Source organism: Chenopodium quinoa, unplaced genomic scaffold (genome assembly GCF_001683475.1).
Source record: "Chenopodium quinoa cultivar QQ74 unplaced genomic scaffold, ASM168347v1, whole genome shotgun sequence".
Taxonomy (NCBI): Eukaryota; Viridiplantae; Streptophyta; class Magnoliopsida; order Caryophyllales; family Amaranthaceae; genus Chenopodium; species Chenopodium quinoa.
In genome coordinates, this window is record NW_018743514.1 from 550,196 (window position 1) to 573,171 (window position 22,976).

Here is a 22,976-nt window from a genome sequence, read left to right on the forward strand (position 1 = left end):
CTACGCACCCATACCCTCTGCCGAAACCACTCAAACCACCCACCAAACGCACACCACCCACCACATGTCACCACCCACCAAACGCACACCACCCACCACACGCACCCACCACCCCCGAAAACACCCACGCCATCCAAACCACCATCAAAACCACCTAAATCGTTCGAAATTAACCACAAATCCCATATCCCCACCACCACCACCCACCTCGCCATTCCCAACCCTCCCAAACCACCACCATCACCACCCAAACCGTCCGAAACCTATCACAAAAACCAACCCTAACCGTTCGAAATTAACCACAAATCCCATATCCCCACCACCACCACCCACCTCGCCATTCCCAACCCTCCCAAACCACCACCGTCACCACCCAAACCGTCCGAAACCTACCACAAAAACCAACCGAAAATCGAATTTCACCAATTCAAAAAAAACAAAAAAAATTAAAATCACGAAACCTTGCCTCAAATTTGAAATAGGTTTGAACTTCACCTCAAACTTGGTTAATAAGGCCAAATTCGACCAAGAAACATCTAGATTTAGAGTTTTCTTGGTCGAAATTGACCTTAAAAACCTTTAAAAATGACAATGGCGGACGTTGACGAGATCAGAGGCAGAAGGAGGAGAGAGATTACGGGGAAAAGAAGGAGGAAGGAGGAGAGATATTACGGGGAGAAGAAGGAGGAAGGAGAAGGAGAAGAGATCAGAGGAGGAAGGAGGAGAGAGATTACGGGGAGAAAAAGTAGGAAGGAAAAGAGGAGGAGAGGAGAGAGAAAGGGAAAAGAGGCAGAAGAGAGGAGAGAGAAAAGAGAAATGAAAGGGGAGGGGGATTAGGGTTTTCGGGTATTTAAGTTTTTTTTTTATATATATAAGATTCCGACGGAAATTCCGTCGAAAATTTCCGACGGAATAATAATCCGTCGGAATATTTGGGATTTCCGAGGGAATATTTCGTCGGAAATTTTCGACGGATTTTAATTCCGTTGAAAATTTAACTTTCCGACAGAATATTCCGTCAGAAGCCTATAGTTTCGAGGGAATTAATTTCCGTCGCAATAATTCCGACGAATTTTCCGTCGTAACGTACCTTTTCCGTTGGAATTTTCTGACAGACCCTAATTCTGTCGGAAAGTTCAAATTTTCCGACGGAATTTAGATCCGTTGAAAACGGCCTATTTCTAGTAGTGGGAGTTGCAGTCAATTTGTGAAGTTTGATAATTTGTTACAAAGTTTAGTATAGAGGTCAAGTGTTGTAACTTTGTTTGTTGGTTCAACTATGTAATTTTAGACTTGAAAATCTGCAAACAAAATTTATTATGTTTGCTCATTTGATGTGTTTATTTTCAGAGAAGTGCATTTTCCAATTTTATGCAATATGGAGGAATGTATAGAGTTCTATGTTATCAAGCGCATGGAGTATGTTGTGATTTATTCTCCTTGGAAGTCTTCAGATATCAATCATTTGCACTGTGGAGTTGCATTGACGAGGCTTATGGAAACATACTTGGGTTTGCCAGAGTGGGCTTCAGGTTTGAAGAAGAATAATGTAAGCCTTTCATATTATAGTATCATTAATAATAAGATGTTATGGTCTTATTTGCTTATTCAATGATAATTTATCAGATGACCAAATTTTTATTTGCTTATCTGTTAATTGAGCAAATAAATCTTGCTCATTTGTCAAATGAGCAAGCAATTATTTTCTCATTTTTCAAATGAGAAAATTATTCTTTGCTCATTTTTCAAATGAGCAAATTGTTCTTTGCTTATTTTGTCAAATGAGCAAATTGTTCTTTGCTCATTTTGAAAAAGAGTAAAGAATAATTACTATAGAAAATGTGTAATAGTTTCTGTTCAGTTGCATAATTTTCAATAATTATTACTCATTTCCTGATTTATAATTTATTAAATAATGCAACTGGTGATATGATGCGACTCCAATATATATATACATAGGTTATATTAAAAAGCTCATGTAAGTATAAGATATTGGGATAGGTTAACTTGCCCTTTTCAATATTATTATTAGCTTTAAATGCTTCCTGCTAAGATGGTTTACATTATATATTATATTCTTCTGCTCCACCTTCACCCTCCTTCTTGCATTTATATTTGTAAAAATTTTCTTGTTGCTTTATTTTTTCTATTTTATTTCTTACAGGTGATGATCATGGAAAAACTTCGTGTGAAGTACATCCTATCAATAATTTCAATGAAGAAAACACAATTCAGTCTGTTAAAGAAATTCCTCAGAAGAAAAAGCAGAAGAAAGTTTCTGTTAAGGCTAAAGAAGAAAAGGCTGAAGGAGCCAAGAAGAAAAGGCCGGAGAAAACTACTTGTTAGTGAAACCTCAATATTTTACTTGGTAGTATTGATTTAGATACTTGGTAGTGTTGATTTGGCTTTCTAGGCCTAGGGAAGTAGGGAAAGAATGATTTTATCAACCTGTAAGCAGTTTAGTAGTGTTGATTTGAATCGAAATTAGATACTTAGTTTGAATCAAAATTGGATCTTTGTTAGTCTTTGAATGATGTAAATAATTAATTTAACAAGAGGCTACCCTTTTGATTATGGTGACTTTTGTGGTGGTTATATTAAATCGAAATTGGATCTTTTTTAAGTTTTTACTTGAAATACTTTGTCATTTATACCTAGCGTCTATTTGAAATATTTGCTCATTTTCAAATGAGCAATGAAATATTTGCTCATTTGATAAATGAGTAAAGAAATATTTGCTCATTTTTCAAGTGAGCAAAGAATTGATTGTTCATTTCACAAATGAGCAAAGAATGCTTGCTGATTTAATGAATGATTAAAGAAATGTTTGCTTATTTAATTTGACAAATGAGAAACTAAGTTGTTGCTCATTTATTAAATTAGCAACTAAGTTTTTGCTCATTTGACAAATGAGCAACTAACTATTTGCTCATTTGCTAAATGAGCAAAAAATTGTTTGCTTATTTTACAAATGAGTAACTTATTATTATTTGCTCATTTGACAAATGAGAAAATAATTGTTGCTCATTTATTAATTCAGCAAAGAAATGTTTGCTCATTTGACAAATGAGCAAAGAAATGCTTGCTCATTTGACAAATGAGCAACTAACTATTTGGTCATTTAACAAATGAGCAACTAATTTTTGCTTATTTATCAAATGATCAAAATATTGTAGGTTATTTATCATTGATTTGCAACCAAAGATTCATCATTTGATTCAATGATAGAATCAATTGCTGCAAGTTCATTCAATAGCTAATTTGCTCATTAAATTATTAGCAATATAAAATTAAAAATATATTATTGAATATAAAATTCAACAAAATTTCTATATGTTCAATAAATAATGAGGGCATGTGCTAAAAATATTAAATCTTATATGTATATAAAAGTATCATTACACTTTTTTTTGACAATTTCTAATACCATGATGACTCCATTCACCACAACCTCTGCATAATCTCTTCTTTTTCGGTTTTGTTCTACAACCTTTTCTTTTTCTCCCTTTAGCCTTTTTGCACTTCTACCTCTTGTTTCAACTTTTGACACATCAAACTCAGTCCCTTTCTTATTTGAAGTCTCTTCATTTGATACATGAACTCCTGTCCCTTTATTTTTTAAAATTTTTGGAGGTTTGACAAATATTTTAGTTGGCACACTAGCTCCAATCAATAGCTCAATGTCTTGGTTTTTGTTTTTTTGCACTTCCAGCTCTTGTTTCATTATTTCTTGCAATCCTCTTAGCTTCCAAATCCTTTCTTAATCCTTAAAAATTTATCACAAGGTCTTGAATATCTTCAACATTACCTTCTGCCAAACTTACACAAGTGTGTATCTATGATCATAAATCATTTAACAATTTTTTCTTGTCAATTATATTAGCACATTGCTCCAACAGATTTCCTCCTAAGTAAAAAATTGGTTTCTTCAGTGCCATATTAGTCCATCTGTGTAGTATATACTACTCAGGAATGGTTTCAAACCTTTTTGCTTTCCAAACCCAAATCATATGTTTACACAAAATTCCTTGCCTATAAAACAGCTTGCAAGAACATGTGGTGTCATAGTTAGTTGGATTAAATACAACAAATGTTCTAGTCTGATTTCCTTCACTTACTTTTGCAACTTCCAGTCCAATTACTCTCTTCAATTCATCAACACCACAAATAAAACACACACACACACACAGACACACACACTCACACAGACACACACACACACACAAACACACACAAACACTCACTTACTCACAATTAAAACTGAAATTAGATCTTAAATAAGAACTGTAATCAGTTTCTGAAAACAGAACTGCAAGCAAAAGAAGGAGGGGGCAGGGGGATAGGTTTGTGCAGGCAAGTGAAAGAAGGGGGTGGGGTTGGTGTGCAGTCAACAAACCAAGAAGGGGGTGGGGCTTGTGTGCAAGCAAGTAGCTCAAGGAACTCATAATATGTCATCAATGCAATAGAATCGAAAATTATCTGAACAATTGAAAATTCTCAATTACTAAAATCGAATATTATTTCTTAATTTTTGATGATGAGTTTAATATGAGATCATTAGAATCACTATCAAGTTTTTCGTTGTATTCATGAAATTCGAAAATTTTCAATAATTGATGCAATTCGAAATTTTCAGAGCAGTAAAATCGAAATTGAAAAGATGAATAAACCTTGATAATTATCGAGCCTTCAAATTCTTTAATCGAAATTATTCGTACTTGTGAAGAAGATAAAATTGAAATTGTCAAACTTTTAAATTGATTAATCAGTCGCCATTGAAAATTATGGAGCTTCCTTGTGCAGAGAGATGCCAGGGTTTAGTCGTATCACCTAATCAAAAGTAATTCCTAAAACCACTAACTAAAATAGATAGGGAACACTACTAGAAAACAGGACATTTCCGACGGAAAAATTCCGTCCGAAACACCCTGAAATCCGTTGAAAAACACTGTTCCGACGGAATTTCCGTCGGAACGTGATGTCGGAAGACCCTTTGTAGGAAAAACGGCCATTTCCGTCGGAACAGTGTTTTCCGACGGATTATATCTTGTCGGACCCTAGTTTGACTATAATCGTAAGTCCGTCGCAAGCTTACGACGGAAACTTTTCCGTAGGAAGAAGAGAATCTTCCGACGGAATATTCCGTAGGAAAAAGAGAAGCTTCCGACGGAATATTTAGTAGGAAGCTAAACTCCTTCCGACGGAATAGTCCGTCGAAGGTGGTATATTCCGACGGAATATTCCATCAGAAAAGCCAATAAAAAAAATAAAAAAAAAAAGCCCACACCTGCCCCACCCAGACCCACCCCCGCCACCAGCCCACCCCACAGACCCGGACCACCACCCACCCCACAGAAACGGACCACCACCCACCACCCACCCACCCCACACAGACCCCCCCATACACCCACCACCCCACACAGACCCCCCTACCCCTCCATACACAGCAAACCACCACCCACCCCACACAAACCTCTCCATACACCCACCACCCACACATACCCCCCCCATACACAACAAACCACCACCCACCCACCCCACACAGACCCCCCATACACCCACCACCCTTAACCCCACCGCCACCCCGTAACCCACCACCCCCACCCCACCACCACCACCCACAACTAAAACCAAATTAACTCAAAAAATCCAAAAAAAAAAACAAATTCACCCAAATAAACGCAAAAAATCAAGCAAATTAATCCGAAAATTAAACAAGAAAATCAGAAATTAAACAACCGAAATAAAACCCAAATAAACAAAATTATATTAACACAATTTATTTATAAAATACCGAAAATTCAAAAAATCGAAAATTAAACAACGAAAATAAAAAAAATTATATAATTACACAATTATAATTACATTCAAAATTAACTACATCTACACTCTAACCTAAATTAAAAGATCTACAAAAATAAAAAAACTTGAAATATGTGGCTGGCGACGGTGGTTGTTGCGGTTGATGTTGCGGCTGATGTTGCTTGTTGTTGACGGTGACGTGCGACCCCCTTTTGTTGATTGTTGTTGTTGTTGTAAAAGAGGAGATCAGAGAGGAAGAGAAGAGGAAAGAGGAGAGAGAAAGGGAAAAGATCGAGGAGAGGAGAGGAGATTAGAGAAGAGGAGAGGAGATTAGAGAAGAAGAGGAAGAGAAGAGGAAGGAGGAGAGAGAAAGGGAGAAGATGAGAGGAGAGGAGAGAGATAGGGAAAAGAGGCGGAAAGAAGAGGATTAGGTTTCCCAACGAAATTCCGGGTTTTATGTTTTGTTTTTTTATTTTTTTTTATTCTTATTAAAGGCTTAAAAATTTCCGGTTTTTTTTTATTTTTTTTATATATATATTTGGGTTTTCCGAGGGAATATTGCGTAGGAAATTTCCGACGGATTTAAATTCCGTAGGAACCTAATTTTCCGACGGAATATTCCGTCGGAAGCCTATTATTCAGAGGGATTTAACTTCCGTCGCAAGAATTCCGACGGATTTTCCTTCCGTCGTAACGAACCTTTTCCGACGGAATGTTCCGACATACCCTAATTTTGTCGGAAAGTTCGGATTTTCCGACGGAATTTAGGTCCGTCGGAACGATTCCCTCGGAAAACTGCCTATTTCTAGTAGTGGAAGTAGGGTCGAATCCACGGGGAAATAATGTTCTTTTATTCCTAATAAATTATTATAATCTAAATTATCAAGTAACAAGTATGAAATTATGTGAATTAATCTAAGGGGACTAATTAAACTGAGCAAATAAGACTAAGAGAATATCAATAAAATAAAAACATAGGGCATAAGTTCACCAATGAATAATATTCCGGGATGAAGGACAACAATCAATTATCAATGCATAAATTAACTAGATTATAAAGGGCTTTCGCTCCATATTATAATCATAGAATTAACCTAGCGGTATTAAATCGCATCTCTCGTATCTTGACTTAACCATTTATAAATTAACCTGCCTATTAAAACTAAGCCTAAACATCAATTCTCATCTGTCGTAGTGTGATATAATTTTATTTTTATTTTGTAATTACGTATTTTTCATCTTATTTTGTAATTAGAAATAATTTTTTTCTTTTAATTTTATATAGTGTTATCGTACATGCACAAGACTTAACCTAGTTATATTTATTAACCATTACTAAAATAAAACATTGCTGACATCATCAACCCTCAAATTATCCTACGTGTCATTCTAAAATTAAAAAATTTTCCTCCATTTTCTATGTGTGATGTCATCATTTATTTTAATTTTTTAACCTACACTATACATTTTTCTAACAGAAAAAATTACCACTCCTTTTTACACAAACGATAAAACTTTATTTTATGCATGATAATAAAAATTAATTAAATCGTGCAAAGCAAGAGTCTAATCTAGTAAAGAACTAAAAGTGAAAATTATTTTCCTCAATACAAAAATATAAAAAAAGAAAAAAAATGAAAATTACCACGTGTCACATAGTTCTTAAAAATTCGGTCTAAAAAAAAATACAATGCAATTTTACGGGATGTAGGGAGTATTTTTTTTTTTAATAGGTTTTTCATTTTCAGCTAAAATCTTTTATTTAATTTTTTTGGACAAAAATAAAGTCATTGTTAAACAATTTCCTCTTTTTATTCCTACAAAATCAAAAAATTACCCACATAAAAACATGATTAATTTTCATATTTTAAGATTTTTTTAACCATACCCAATTAATTCAATTCTGTAATAAAATAATTATTTTCCAGATGGGGAACACAAGCTCAGGGCCCACAACAACTAAGTCCAGTTTTTTCGATTCAGTTACCGCCGCCGTGTGGCGTCCCCGTGCGCCGGGAAACACCCTTCCTCCTCCCGTCACCACCACCACCACCGAAAAAAATTCCGACACCAACCTCAACACCGACAAAAATGCCGACAATTACAACGTTAACACCGACCAAAACTTCGACAATAACAACGTTAGCAATGATCTCATCCAAAACTCAACCCAAAAGGAAATTACCAATCCACCCTCCCCCAAAACACCCACCACCACCGACAAGAAACCACCACCACCACCACCCGGCACGACCCACCACGTGCGGCGGATTTCCAGCATGGGGTTACAACTAGAATCTGTTCTTGGTCGGAAAACCGGCAACCTTAAAGACACCTACATTCTGGGCAGGAAACTAGGTCAGGGTCAATTTGGTACCACCTTCATGTGCGTTGAGAGGAGCACAGGTAAAGAATTTGCGTGTAAATCGATTGCGAAGCGGAAGCTAACATCTATGGAGGACATTGAGGATGTAAGGAGAGAAATTCAGATCATGCATCATTTAGCAGGGAACCCTAATGTGATTAACATTGTTGCCGCGTACGAGGATGCCGTGGCGGTCCATGTGGTTATGGATTTGTGTGCTGGTGGAGAGCTTTTCGATAGGATCATACAACGTGGACATTATTCGGAACGAAAGGCGGCTGAGTTGGCAAGGGTTATTGTTGGGGTTGTTGAGGCTTGTCATTCTTTAGGGGTTTTGCATAGAGATTTGAAGCCTGAGAATTTTTTGTTTGTTAATAATGATGAGGATTCTGCTTTGAAGACTATTGATTTTGGTCTTTCTGTGTTTTTTAAACCAGGTATTTTGTTTGACTGTTGGATTACATTATTGTAGTTTGATTGTGTTTGGGGATTGCGTGGATCGGGTCACAATAAAAGCTAGTTTTGGTATTACAAATTTGCTTAGTGTAAATGTTATGAATGGGTTTGTTTCATAATAGTGCCATGTTATTTGAAGTGGTTAGAGTAGTTTATTATTCCATTGTTATTTGGGGAGTGATTCGAGTGATTGGTGTTGCATGGACAGGGTCTGTAATAAACTTATTGTTTATCCACGCATAAAAAAAAAAAAAAAAAAAAAAAAAAAAAAAACCCTTTTTAAGTTCGAATGGAGATTTTGTAGTGATCTAAGTTGGTTTTGGAATTTAATATGCTAAATTTATTGTTATGATTTGGCTTTGTATATCAATTTGCTACGGTATTATTGGAATAAAATATGGGCTATTTGAAGTGCATGGCATTTGGGCAGTGATTCTACATTGAAACGGCTCTTGGATCAAATCGAAGTAGTTTATATATAATGTTATAACTTGAGTTTTTATTCAAATAATAATTGGCTTTTGCACTCTTATGATATTAACTAAAGTAGGCCTTGCATAAGGCAAGGCTATGGTGAGATAGGGGTGGCTTTTTGTGGGATACAAGTGTGACCTTTGTGACTGATTTTATGGGTTATAGGCTTAGTTTTTAATAGAATATGGGGTGATTGGGATCATCATATATATGAATCTGTCAACGTAACAATGGGGAAAGTAGGAACTAGCTTGATCATCGAGTCTTTGAGAGTTGTTATGAACTATGAAGCCACTTATGAAGATCTGGTATATAATTTTGTCACCAAAAGACCTTGCTTACTGATTCTTGGGTCCCTGTATTGGAACTAGCCATTGTTTCCCATAGTCATCACCTTGACACTAGCACAATGACCCTTTGTTTTTCCATAAATTGACATTTGAGCACGTCTATTGATTGTTGGTTATACAGGATATGGATTTGACTCTTCAGAGGTCATAGCAATGTGCCTCATCATCAATGTCATTCTTTCTTTGTCTATGAGTGTGTTCGACGTCCTGTCTTCCCAAACTATATTATTGCATTGTTGGGCTACCATACTCGCAGCAACTTATCAGGCAAAGTTTCCAAACCCCATTCCATCTTGTTGTAATCTCATAGCTAGCTGTGCTAAGACATGAATGTTGCTTAGTAGAATCAGTGTTTTGGGCAAAGTTTCCAAACCCCATTCCATCTTGTTGTAATCCCATAGCTAGCTGTGCTAAGACATAAATGTTGCTTAGTAGAATCAGTGTTTTGTTGATTTAACATGGCGTAAACTCGATGATTTCTATAAAGTGATATGTATACATTGAGGAATAGGATTTGGGAGGAAGTTCTTGTTCTTTTACAAGTTCTCGATAATTTGGTAGTCAAGAATCCTCAAGATGTCTTTGTTTGGTGGAATATAATACACTAAAATTGCTTAGTTATGCCACTTTTAATTGTGTATGTTGGACCCCCTTCTGTGTGGGAGCCCCATTAGCTACCATGGGTTAGTGATTCGATGGTTAACTTAGTTTATGATGTGAGATATCTAATAAAAGGTTTATGATGCAGGTGAAACATTTACAGATGTAGTGGGAAGTCCGTACTATGTGGCACCTGAAGTTTTGCGGAAACTTTATGGTCAAGAATGTGACGTTTGGAGTGCTGGTGTGATCATCTATATATTGCTTAGTGGTGTGCCCCCATTCTGGGATGGTTGGTATTTCAGCTAAACCTATTTCTCGTTCTATATATGCTTACCTGCATTAAATCTGGCTCACTTGGTGCACTACTTTGTATTTGATTCAGAAACGGAGCAAGGAATATTTGAGCAAGTTATGAAAGGTGATCTTGATTTTATATCTGAACCATGGCCTAGTATCTCCGATAGCGCTAAGGACCTGATGAAAAAAATGCTTGTAAGGGACCCCAAGAAGCGGCTGACAGCTCATCAAGTTCTTTGTGAGTATTATGATTTACATGCTGAAACTTCTTGTTTGTAATTGGTGTATGTTCATGTCAAATTAGAAAATTTACACAAAAAATGTGCTAGTCCTAAGCATTCACAAAGCTAAAGGTAATTATTTGCAATAAGTAGTCAATTCACCAACAGTTAAATAGGTACACAGAAAAATTCTGTAGTCTGTATTAAGGACTGGACATAATACCGGAAGTAAAGAAAAAGTTCAAATTAAATTAAACTAATGATTTGGTTTGTACCTCTCTTAATTTCATGCGTTAACATAGGCAGACTTTGTTATTGGTTGTAGTAAGCATTTACTGTCAGCAATAATGAATGAACCTATTGTCAGATTTTCTCTCAGAAAAATATGGTAGCAGCAGATCCATGGAAATATCCTGGTGGACAGACTATGAGGTGTAATCGAGAATCTGGATTGCCCATCTAGACTTTATTATATTTTATATGATCTTACCGTTGTCTACTTCACACTTCTCTGTTATATTATCTTGTTAATAGAATGTTTGTAAATCTTATCTTTATTACTTTCATCTGTCTCTGTTATTCAGTGTGAGAAGATTTGCTCCATCAAATAATCGTGACACATTTCATAGTTTTGCATCATTTATAAATAGAATTATGTTTTCAATATAAATGTTTGTGAATCAAATATTTGCTGGTACATCGTTCTCTGCGATTCGATGGTCATATTTGACTTTTAGAAATTCTTGCTCTATCAAATAGATTTGCTCTTGCTTACTTGTTTGTCTCAGGTGTAGGTTTTTTGCTTTACTAGAGAAATTCTTAATAGTTGAGCTATATGATTTTCCATCCATTGTCTAGATCTTGTCAAGGTGCATGTTCTTGATGAAATTTTTCATTATCACTATGTGGCCAATAAGATAGCTGCCTTACAAGGCCCTCTTGATTTAAATAACTCATCAGACTGTCATGATAAATAATCTGTACATGTTTCTAACAACTCCTCTACCTGTTAACATGGTAAATTGAATAGTTGAATTACTCCCAATAATGTCTTTACTCTACTGTCTTGCATCTATTGATTCAAAATCTTGTTACCTTTAAGAACCAGATAAATTATTGCCTAGTGAGTGAGGACTATTTTTGCTATTTTTTCCTGTGTGTTTTAAGCATTTAGAGATTTTCCTACTTTCTAATCCTCATTGCATCTCAGTCTTTTGAATCTGGTGGTTTGGTTAGGACATCATACTTGTGTTGTTTTTCCTTCTGTATAAAATCTTGTTATATTCCAGTCTTTACTCTTTAGACCTTGTTTGTCTTTCACTCTTTCCTTATTATTGCTCGAGTCCAGTGATCTTGTTTATACATGTATCAATGTAGACATTATCGGTCACACTAATCCTGTTAATATCTATCAGTAGGTAAAAAATAAAATAAAATAAATAAGGCATCTTCTTACCTTTTACATACCTCAATATAAGGTTTCAGAATTGAGAGGCAAGGTTACAAAGGATGAATAGAATGTGCAAGTTTCTGTTCCACAAAATAAGAACAAAGAGAAAAAGTACTAGTGGAGCAAGAGTCACTGCATATAAGATGACTTATTTTCCTAGTTATCATCTGTACATGTAACCAGCTTGATCACCAGAAGTAATTTATTTACTTTTTATCTTGTCTTTGCTAGAGAAAATCTCTTGTAAAAGAATTTTAATTAGTGTAATACGGTGGGTGGTACTATAGTTGATGATTATACTTGCATATAGAATTATAATCTTCGAGCTTCTTGTGTACAGGCCATCCTTGGGTTCAGGTTGGTGGTGTGGCTCCTGATAAGCCTCTTGACTCTGCTGTTCTTTCTCGTTTGAAACAATTCTCTGCCATGAACAAGCTAAAAAAGATAGCTATAAGGGTATGTTCTGATTTAGGATTCCAACTATTCTGCCTGGCTAATTAAAACTGATGTGTCACAAGCTCAAATGGGATTTAGCCCATGGTAGTGGTACTATGCATAATGTTAATTGAGCATGTCATGCAAGTCGGGCTATCTGAATGACTATGAAATATTTCCACTTTGTACGCCACTACATCTTGATGATAAACTCATCAACATCACCATAATGTCTGAAAAGGTTCATATTCTTAACGAGTTAAGGGAAGGTAGTGGCAGACCTTTGAATTTTCACTTCCAATAACAGCAGAGAGAATGTTTCCATAAAAAATATTAACCGAAATGCAACTGACGACTCCCCAGTGCTTGCAGAGCATGTCATTTGCATTTTTAGGTTTAAGTAGCTGCATCAACTTCAGCATTAGAACAATATTCAGGCCAATTAGAATATACTCTTCCACAATAAGTTCCTCCTTTTCAAAATAGTAGAATCTTTTAAAGACTAATGTAGAAGTGGTATTTGGACATCATTAATCTATATATATAGCTAATTAAGAGAAAACATGAAATATTAAAATGAACCTCAACAGTTGGTAGTACGTATAACATCATAATAGGGCATAGTCTTACAAAACTACCAAGCCCATTAAGATGAGGTAATGTTGGTATCATATTCATATGTCAATACCAAAAAATCACATAGGAATATTTTGATTGAATTATTCTTCTCCAAGATGGCTTTAATTCATAATCATCTTTGCAGGTTATTGCAGAGAACCTTTCTGAAGAGGAGATTGCAGGTCTGAAAGAAATGTTTAAAATGATAGACACTGATAATAGCGGACATATTACCCTTGAGGAGCTGAAAAAGGGATTGGAAAAAGTTGGTGCCAATCTCAAGGATTCTGAAATCGTCGGGTTAATGCAAGCAGTAAGTTGTGCTAAATTCAAATTTACACATAAGCAGCTCTTCATTGTCTTCTTTTCCTTCTCCAGTCATTGTTATTGGCGATGTTAAATGAAAATGTCCATTTTCTGTCTACATTTGAATGTCTGCTAACAAGCATAGATTATTAGATTCCACTCTATCTATACTGTTTTTTAACATCACCAAAAAGCTGAAGTCTGAAGTGATTGGCTGATAGGTTATGTGTTAATTAGAGAAGATGCTTAAATCAGCGAAGGATGCAGCTTTTAGTAATAGGCAGGGAAGTTCTATTTTAACTAAATGATTGTCCATAGAAAGCCTCTTGCAGACCAATCATTACTGCACAGTGCATATACATACATAAAACCCTTTGGTGTGACCAAAACCTAGGCTGTGACAATTCCTATTGTGTATTATGTCAACATAACTGTTTTGTATATATGTATTGGCAATCACTGGGGAGGGTGGGTTAGTTTGGTGCGGCTTGGAGATGAAGATAAGCTTCTAGAGAACATTGCCAATATCGTGTTGTCAACATGCTTTTGAAATGTTCTTAATCCCTGGTTATTTAGTTTGATCAAAATCCCACATGGGTCTAGGGTTTATACATCCTACCTGTATAGTTAGTAAAGAGGCTCTTTGTGAAATAATATTTTGTTTCTGATGGTATGATATATATATAGATAGAATTAATGGCCTGGCCAGATTCTGCAGTATACTTACGAACAAAACTAGATTCAATCTAATGTGTTCGAGAGCACAATATAAGCTGCTCTTTGTGAACAAATTATTGCATTCTATATCATAACTTGTGGATCAACTTCACTATGCCTCTGCTACAGGGATGAGTAGGGGAGAGGAAATGTGTTTACATCTTTGATTTGGGTACAAAAAGTTGAGGCGTTCTGTCCTACGCCATAATAGAAACCTTTTTTCCAGACATCTTATAAAATTTTTTAGGGCGTCCACAATAAGAGGTTTGTCATTGGGTTTGTGGGAACAATTTAGAGGTTTGTTGACAAATCTCTTATCGTGGGAAGAGCAAAATGAACAACAAGTTTGTTTATACAAACCAGTTCATTTTGCTCCAAATGGCCCACTTTTACCTTTTTAATGTTTTTTATTTTTGTTTTTTAAATAAATCTTGTTGGGGCCCACTTTATTTTTTTAACATTGAAGAGACAATTGATCTCTATAATTGCATGCATGGATACGAATGGGTCATTGTGTTTTCAACTTATGACAACTCCAATACTCCATGCATGCCTCAACTTACGACAAATTGACAACTCCAATACTCCATGCATGCAAAGTACGTATGTTCATTTACAGTAAAGTTATATTCATCCACAGACATAAGTATGGTATACAAAGTATTTTCATTTCGTAACGTTACAAATTCAAGTGTTAAATTTTTTTGTACAGAAATATGACTAATTAATTACATAATTTGTATAAATACACAAAAGTTCGTATGACTAAACTAATTGATGAAACATATAAATACACAAAGGTTCGTATAAAAGTTGTTTAAAAATATAGTAGCTGATTTATCCTTAGATACTTCAAACTTTAATCAATTTTTAACCAAATTTCATGCTTAAATATTTAATACATAATTAATCAATTTCATAAAGTAGTAATTATTTTATTTAACCAATGATTTTCTATATTTTTTGTTTGGATAAATTTAATAAGTTGTATAGACAGTGGGTCCCATACATAAACCTTTAAACAGGTTTTTCTATTGTTGATGAAAGGTTTGTTAACTGAGGGGTTTGTATGATGATGATGTGGCAAGTGAACAAATCTCTTGGAGGTTTGTTCTATTGCTCATGCCTTTATACTTCCTTTGTTCTCTTTTAATTGTAATGTGTGGGGATACACAATTTTCAAGGAGATCAGATAGATAAATAGGTGGATCCCATCTGTTGTGGAGAGAAATAGTCCAAATAGAGTGAACCTTTGGCCAAATAAAGTAATTGTGCAATTGTTTTGCAACTTTCTAGAAATAATACATTGCGATTCAAAGAGAACGAAGAAAATATCATACAACTTTAAACTCCTAGAAAATTGAGAGCATTATGTCATTTATTGTAGTTAAAGCTTCATGCTATGCAACTTGACATGGAGCAAATATATGACTACGATGGTATGACTGTATGGTAAAGATGGCTTACATGGCTATTTCAGAACCAAAATTAATCTTTTCTTATTGCAGGCGGATGTTGACAACAGCGGCACAATAGATTATGGCGAGTTTCTGGCTGCAATGCTCCATCTAAATAAAGTGCAAAAGGAGGATCACCTTTTTGCTGCATTTTCATACTTTGATAAAGATGGGAGTGGCTATATCACTCCGGATGAGCTCCAACAGGCTTGTGAGCAGTTCGGTTTGGGAGATGTGCACTTGGATGAGATGATCCGTGAGGTTGATCAGGATAATGTAAAGTCTTAATCATCCCTTTGTATATGTTTATCTCTTCCATTCGGCATTATGAAGGAAAATATCAGGTAGTTATACATATTATCTTAAAGTGTAAGAGAGATCTTATAATACATTTCTCATTCATTGCAGGACGGACACATTGACTACAGTGAATTTGTGGCCATGATGCAAGACACTGGCTTTCCATTGAGGCAAAGGGATTGGCTCATTTGAAAACTGGCTAGCTCTCAAATTCTGATCCTGGTAAAATAAAAAAGTTGTTATACATATATATCATGTAGCTTCTTGGAAAATTGTTTTGTTGATATTTGTAACAGCACAGTGCGTTTTTGTTGTAAATCTCAATCCCAAAGGTTTGTAGAGAGAACAAGGAAAGATGAGCAAGAAATAGTTCTACAATTTTTCTTAGATTTTAATGTAATTTTCACAAGCTGAAATAGTTTTTCACATTTTTTTTGTTCGTAGTCTTTGAATCTTTTTTGCCAGCTAGAAATTTGCTGAAGATTCAGTTTCATTTTAATTAGTCTTTCATCTTAACATTAAGACCGCTTTTATATTTCACATCTTAGAACTTTATGGCAACACTTATTTACTATATAAGTTCAAATGTGGTTTAAGACAACAATGTAGCTGTAGAGAAGTTTACCATTCTATAATGCTGGATTATATGATATATACAGCTCGGTTCTAGCAATCTAGCTTTCAATTGTCTATGTGAGGCTGTGAGTCCCATATAATATGGTTGGAAATACCGACTATCGGCCGCTCGGAATCATTTTAAGCTGAACTCTACAAAAGGGAGTGGGGTAAGCTGGTAACCTAGACTCAAACGCAAAATTATCAACAAAACAAGGGATGTGTATTAACAAATGCCTCAAACTGACAAACTGTATGGTTATTGTAAATTTGATAATGGCAGAAACTTTAAGATGGTATGCTTGTCCCATATCCTGATAGAGTGTTGTGAAATTTCTTCCTGAATGCCTGCTTAAACTGTCTTACTGTCGAAGATCTGAAGGACTATCAAATTGTGGCAATTGTTTCTTTGACAACTTTTGTCACAAATTTCTTGATACTGAGTTACTGACAGTATCAGGATCTGGAATTAGCTGTACCGAATGTTATTTGTCTGGTGAGCAACATAAGGTAATTCCCTTGTCAAAATGTTTAAAAGATGCTGGCAGTTATGTACTGATGTTCTGAATAAGCAATGTCTGCTATGCAAATTGATCGGTCAATACATCATTTTCGACACACAGCTGACTGAACTTTCATGGTCTAATGATGAACTTTACAAGTTTCATACCCCAAGTTATTTAGGATAATGAGTTTCAGTTGGAGTTGGGAATTATTATACGAAAAATTCCATATAGAATTTTAGAGTAGGCAAGTACTGAGATTAGTGAGATATAAACATTCAGTTCATCAGATCCAAGCATCAAGAACACATATAAGAGTACTGCAGTAAGGACTACAGATAATCAACATTACATTTCATTGAAAATAGATAGAGAGCAGATGATGCCAGCACAAAATGACAATTGAGCAACATTGAAAAAACAAGAAAGAAAAATAAGCATATTGAAATTCAATCCTGACTTTCCCTTCATAATTCATTCAGATAATTCGCGTCCAAGATAATTCATCTGACTAGGAAGTATTCCATCTTCGAATTACTTGTTCAATGCTTTACATATATAGAAACCATGAAACATAACCTCACAAATCGATCTCTGTAACATAACCTCACAAATCGATCTCTGAGATAAATTACAACATACTAGCTCAAATTTCTTGCAATTGGGACATAATCAGGAACACAAAGAACTTCACATTTCATACGGAGTATAGAAATGCATTGTAGAGCAGATGATAATATCTTATAAAAAACGACTAGCATTTAGAAATTACAACAATGTTTAACCTTGACAATTTATCCAAAATTCATTCAGACAATTGGCGGCCAAAATAATTAACTATACTAGGTCCAACATCTAAATTAGGAGTCGTTGCTTTGATTATATAGTGACCTTCAAACTCGATCTCACAAGCTGATGATCTCATTGAAAGATTAAACAATGTTCTACAGAACATATACTCCCTCCATAGTTGATCCTTTTCTCCATCATCATCTTCGAAATTGTCGAGGTTATCAACCATTACATGAAGTTGCTCCAACACATTTGCATTGTTCGAAATGTACTTAACGAACCTTACATCACTCTCATCCCCTGTAAGTTCCGAAATTTCAATATACTTGAGCTTCCTCAACAAACAAACCGGTATTAGAACACTCTCATTCTCAATCTCCTTTGTATATTTTGTCAAGATGAGGCGTGTCAGATTGTGAAAAACCGGCCTCACTTTAGCACTCATATACCGAAAGCAGTTGAATATAGTAAGATCATCATACAACTCAAGGGAGCTTATGCTAGAAATTCCTTGAATAAAGTCTGATAAAACACTCACAGAATCGATTTTGCCTTTACTGGTAGAATGCCGAAAGCTGATGTTTACCTTTTGTAATCTACCTGGATGATTCACAAAGTTGTAACAGGCCAAACTACTGCCAATTACAATGTCTTTCAGCCTAGGTGCATCGATCATAAACCTGCTACGCCGCGATGTTCCAGACATACTTGCCTTAAAGCACTTCAAATTAGGAGCACATATGTCCATGACAAATTCATCATATGGCCAATTTAATATCAAAGTTAATTTTTCCAAAATTGGGCAGGATTTAAGCAATGTGATGATTGTTCTTATGAATGTAGTATTCAGAATAGGAAGATAAATTTCAAGCTTCTTCAAATTGGGAAGAGTAATAATTCGATTTACAGGCAAATTAAAACGAAAATTTCCACGAAACTCAAGTTTGATTAGAGAATGACAATCAAATATGCAAATGGGAAGTGGGATTAAAGATAGATTAGAATCAAATTCCACTTTCACCTCGATTTTTTTGGCATTTTGGCTGCAAACCTGTCGAAACCAGGACTGCAAAAGCGAAGAGCAGAATTCCCTATCATCATCATCACAGTACAATTGAAGTTGGAAGTTGGTGATTTCAGGGGAGGTAATTTGCCGGAGAATGTGATCAACAATGGTTAGGAATTTGTGACGACCACCAGAGTATGGAGTAAAGAATCCCCGTGAGAACTGACAGTAGCGGAGGATGAGACGAGTGGCAAATCGGGACCAGAGACCGCGCCATCGACGAGATAAGATGGAAGTGGTAGCAGCCAAATAAAGGGGAAGGCGAGAGAGAATGTTGCCCAAAAGGAAGTTTGGGAGAGAGCTTAATCTGTCTACTTGGCCGCCGCCGAGGCTGCTGCCGTTGTTAGTGGTATCCTCCTGGTCACATGGATACAATCTTCTCTTCTTGCCATTGTTGACGCTGTTTTCCATTTGTAATTTGTGTTTTTTTTGAGAAATAAACAAGAGAGTGAGAAAAAGGAAGGAGAGTGGATGAATGAGAGATAGAAAGGGTGATGGTTAATTTTGAGTCGAGGGTTGCCCAGGGCGGGATAATGGTAACAGTTTATTTTTTTAGCCGGAAATTATAACTTTTGTGTTGATTTTGGCGGGAAAAAGGTTGCTGCTCTGGCTTATAGTGTCATACTGTCATCAGTGTCAACAGTAGACCTTTGTCATGTTATTATCTTAAGACATAAAGTCCATGCCTACACTTCAACATGTCAGCTGTCAAGGCAAATACTCTTCCCAGTATTTAATTATAAATAGATAAAGTTAAATTATTACATTAAGTTTATATGTGTCGATTACTCTAAAATAAAATAGAGGAAGTAAACACTAAAAATCATAAGCCCATTTTCCATAGGAAATCAACCTTTATGCTATGATATTAAACCTCATAATATTAGTTATTCCATGAGAGTTACAATAACAAGCAAAAGACTGATAAGGGTTACAAGCTCTTTTGGACATGTGTAAAATCTCAAGGCAAAAGCTTACATGAATTACATCCTTCAAAAGATGAGCCGAAACATACAATTCTGGTGTACAAATTAAGACCCCCATAGGCCCCATTCAAGTCGACAAGCAATCGATCCATGCCTATAATCATTGCTCGGTGAATCTACATAACTACCAGAGAACTTAATCTCACAAGTTGAGGATTTCCTAGGAAGCTCAAACAATTCCTTACAAAAGTTCAATTCCCACCAGAGTTCAATTCACTTCCTCCAAGGTATTCAAAGTGGGAACATCAACCAAAATCTCCTCTAAAACTTCTGCATTCGAAAGAATGTAGTTGAGTAACCACATATCATTTTCATCACCCTTAAGATCGTCTAATTTCATCCACTAAACCTTAGCTAACAAACAAGCAGGTATTGAGCATCTGAGTACATCACTTGGTGTAGTGAAGCATGGTTCAAGCAAATCCGTGTCAGATTATGAAAGGTTTTCCAAACATTGGCCACTACATAGTTGATCGGATTGAACATTCTAAGGCCATCCACTAAGTGAATGCTCCCATCACAAGATATCTCTTGAAGAAGTTTCGCTAAGTGGCTAAGATAATTGTTAGAGTTGGTGAGTGCACACCAGGAGCGAAGATGTGTTTGATTGAGAAGTATAAATTGAATTGATAATTTGGCATGATAATTAATATAAATGAACACACGATTTTATGTAACAACGAGCACTTTTATTCCACTATTTGAAAGTAGGAGAGTATAAAAACCCTTGAAGGTTATTATTACAAGAGAACTCTCACTATAAGAAACTCACAAGGAGTATTATGATAGTAGTGGAATATTACAAGGAGGGAGGATATTTTTGTAGAAAGGTTTGTGTTTGGTATGACTTCTTGTGTTGTGTTGTTGTTATGGTTTTTTGTGTGTTGTGTTTTGAGTGCCCTAACCTATATTTATAGGTGTAGATGGAGCTTGGAAGATTTGTGTGAAAACTTCCATATATGTAGATATTTTTAAACTCTCCACATAAATCTAGAATTTTCATTGACATGTAATAATTCTAGATTTTTCTTCAATTTTCCATCCTTCTTGTGTCTATGATATTCTAAAAAATTCAAGTAGGAGATTATTTCGGAAGCTTATACAATATGGACATCCACCAAAATAATGGGCTTATAAAATTTGGGTCATACCCAACAATAATCATTTCCAACCTCTAAAGTAGAACGATCAATATGTAGTTTAGTGTGGAGTAATGTATTTCTATTGCTAACAAAGTGGTAACACGCTAACCAACCACCTAGCGAAACACGTTCCAATTTCGGGGCATCAATCACAACTTCGAAATGTTTCCATTTTCCAGAATTTCCTTTCAAAATCACAACCAAACACTTCAAATTCAGAGCAGATATATTCATAGTATCTGCATTCTCTACCCAAGGCAACTGCAAATCCAAAGACTCCAACGATGGGCAAGATTTAGTAAGTTTACTGATCAAATCAGGAGCAATGTCGACAGAATTTAACACCAGTGATTTTAAATTAGGAAGATCAATAGCTAAACTATCAGAGAACACACAAACAAAAGGTCCCCTTAATTCGAGTTTCGACAAAGTAATACTCTGATAAACACAAAATGGTAAGGGAAATCGAGGCATACCAGTATCAAAAACATCAACCTTAAGTTCATTGGCAAATCTACCGCAAATTAGAGTAATCAACGAAACAATATACCTTTCAGTAGTCTCAAATTCTTCATCCATAAAAGGATGTTCGATACGAAGATTGAAGGTGTTGATCTTCGGGGACGAACATTGGCGGATAATGTGGTCGACGGTGGTGGAGATTTTGGAAAAGTAGTCATCATCAGAAAATAGCGATTCGAAATCGTCGTAGTCGATGTGAAGGTGTGTGACCTGGGTCCAGTAGTAACGCCACCGCCGGGATAAGACGGAGGTGGCAACGGCGGAAGGGATGTCGAGAAGTGAGCGAATGTCGGTGAGAATGGAGTCCGGGAGAGAACTTAATCGGTCTTCATTGTCTGAGTCTCCGCCATTGTTGTCTTTAATGGAGCTCAATTTCAGCCTTTTCGTGCTAATTTCTTGGTGTTCTGCCATTCAACAATTGAGCTCCATTGTTTTCTGAGCTCAATTTCTACCATTCAACAATTGCTGTGATTCTGAAGTGAATTCGAGTAATGCTAATTTGGGGAATTTTTTAGGGTTTTAATTAGTGTAACTATGTAAGAAGTGAAACAAAGAAAAAAAATAGGGGGTGTTTTAGGGCAATTTCACATGTTAATTATTTTGAGTACTTTATTAAGTGTTTCATTGAGAGTAGAGATTTCAAAACCCCATCCAAATGATCCGACCCAAATTTAACAAGTTGTGCTCTGTCTTTTGGATTTTTTTTTTTTTTTTTTTAATTTTTTTTCCCGTCTCTACTCATAATTTCCTTATGTCTCCTCTATCATCGTGAATAACTTGCTATGAGTAACTACAAATTTAAAATCAACTTGCCATTAATAGGGGTGGCAATTCGGGTTAGCAGGTCGGATTCGGGTCAAATTCCGGGTTGTAATTAGAAACTATAAAAAATAGTGTAAAACTTAATATTATTACGAAATATGAAATTTGGGTCAAATCGGGTCAAATTTGGGTTGATCAGGTTCGGGAATCTCTCAGTAACTTCGAGTCGGGTTCGGGTCGGTTCAGAGATTGCCAGCCCTAGCCATTAATGAACCATTTTGAGCAAATACGACATTGAAATTTGAGAGAACCATAGATAGGTTTTTTTCTTGATTACATAAATTGAATACTCCCTCCGTCCCATAATATATTTCCTGTTTTCCAATTTTGGAGACCCAAAATGTTGTTTTTATTTCTATTTTTGGATAGTATGTAAAGACCATTATATCCTCATTTTTTTAACTTTATTCATTATACTTCCTAAATTAACCTTGAATTTTGCACATGCTTTGTACTTTTTTCAACTTTCTCTCTCTATCTTTTGTCTATAATTGTACTTTTCACTTTTATTAATGTACTTTTTCCATTTTCTCCTCTTATTTCTTAAATACCATGAAAAAACACAAATAGGAACTATATTACGGGACGAAGGGTGTAGAATTTATTGGTTTTGTATATGTTTGATTGATGATGCCATATTTGAGGTTGAGTTTAATCGCAATTTTTCTGGAAAATAT

At 35.5% G+C, this 22,976-nt stretch overlaps 3 protein-coding genes across 3 annotated transcripts; 1 reads left to right on the top strand and 2 right to left on the bottom strand.

Annotated features, from left to right (window-relative positions):
* Positions 1 to 7,232: 7,232 nt before the first annotated feature.
* On the top strand, positions 7,233 to 16,043 carry LOC110739890 (calcium-dependent protein kinase 20-like). Its single transcript, XM_021920371.1, has 7 exons — positions 7,233 to 8,604; positions 10,196 to 10,339; positions 10,433 to 10,585; positions 12,359 to 12,474; positions 13,217 to 13,384; positions 15,603 to 15,827; positions 15,960 to 16,043. Exons 1-7 carry the CDS (start codon positions 7,731 to 7,733, stop codon positions 16,041 to 16,043), a joined length of 1,764 nt encoding a protein of 587 aa, XP_021776063.1. The 5' UTR covers positions 7,233 to 7,730.
* A 1,731-nt stretch (positions 16,044 to 17,774) lies between these two features.
* On the bottom strand, positions 17,775 to 19,238 carry LOC110739891 (F-box/LRR-repeat protein 13-like). The gene has a single exon (XM_021920372.1). It carries the CDS (start codon positions 19,236 to 19,238, stop codon positions 17,775 to 17,777), a length of 1,464 nt encoding a protein of 487 aa, XP_021776064.1.
* A 783-nt stretch (positions 19,239 to 20,021) lies between these two features.
* Positions 20,022 to 21,888, bottom strand: LOC110739893 (putative F-box/FBD/LRR-repeat protein At1g78760). Its single transcript, XM_021920373.1, has 2 exons — positions 20,965 to 21,888; positions 20,022 to 20,156 (listed from the first exon to the last, which is right to left on the bottom strand). The coding sequence occupies exons 1-2, from the start codon at positions 21,886 to 21,888 to the stop codon at positions 20,022 to 20,024; spliced, it is 1,059 nt and encodes a 352-aa protein (XP_021776065.1).
* Positions 21,889 to 22,976: the final 1,088 nt, after the last annotated feature.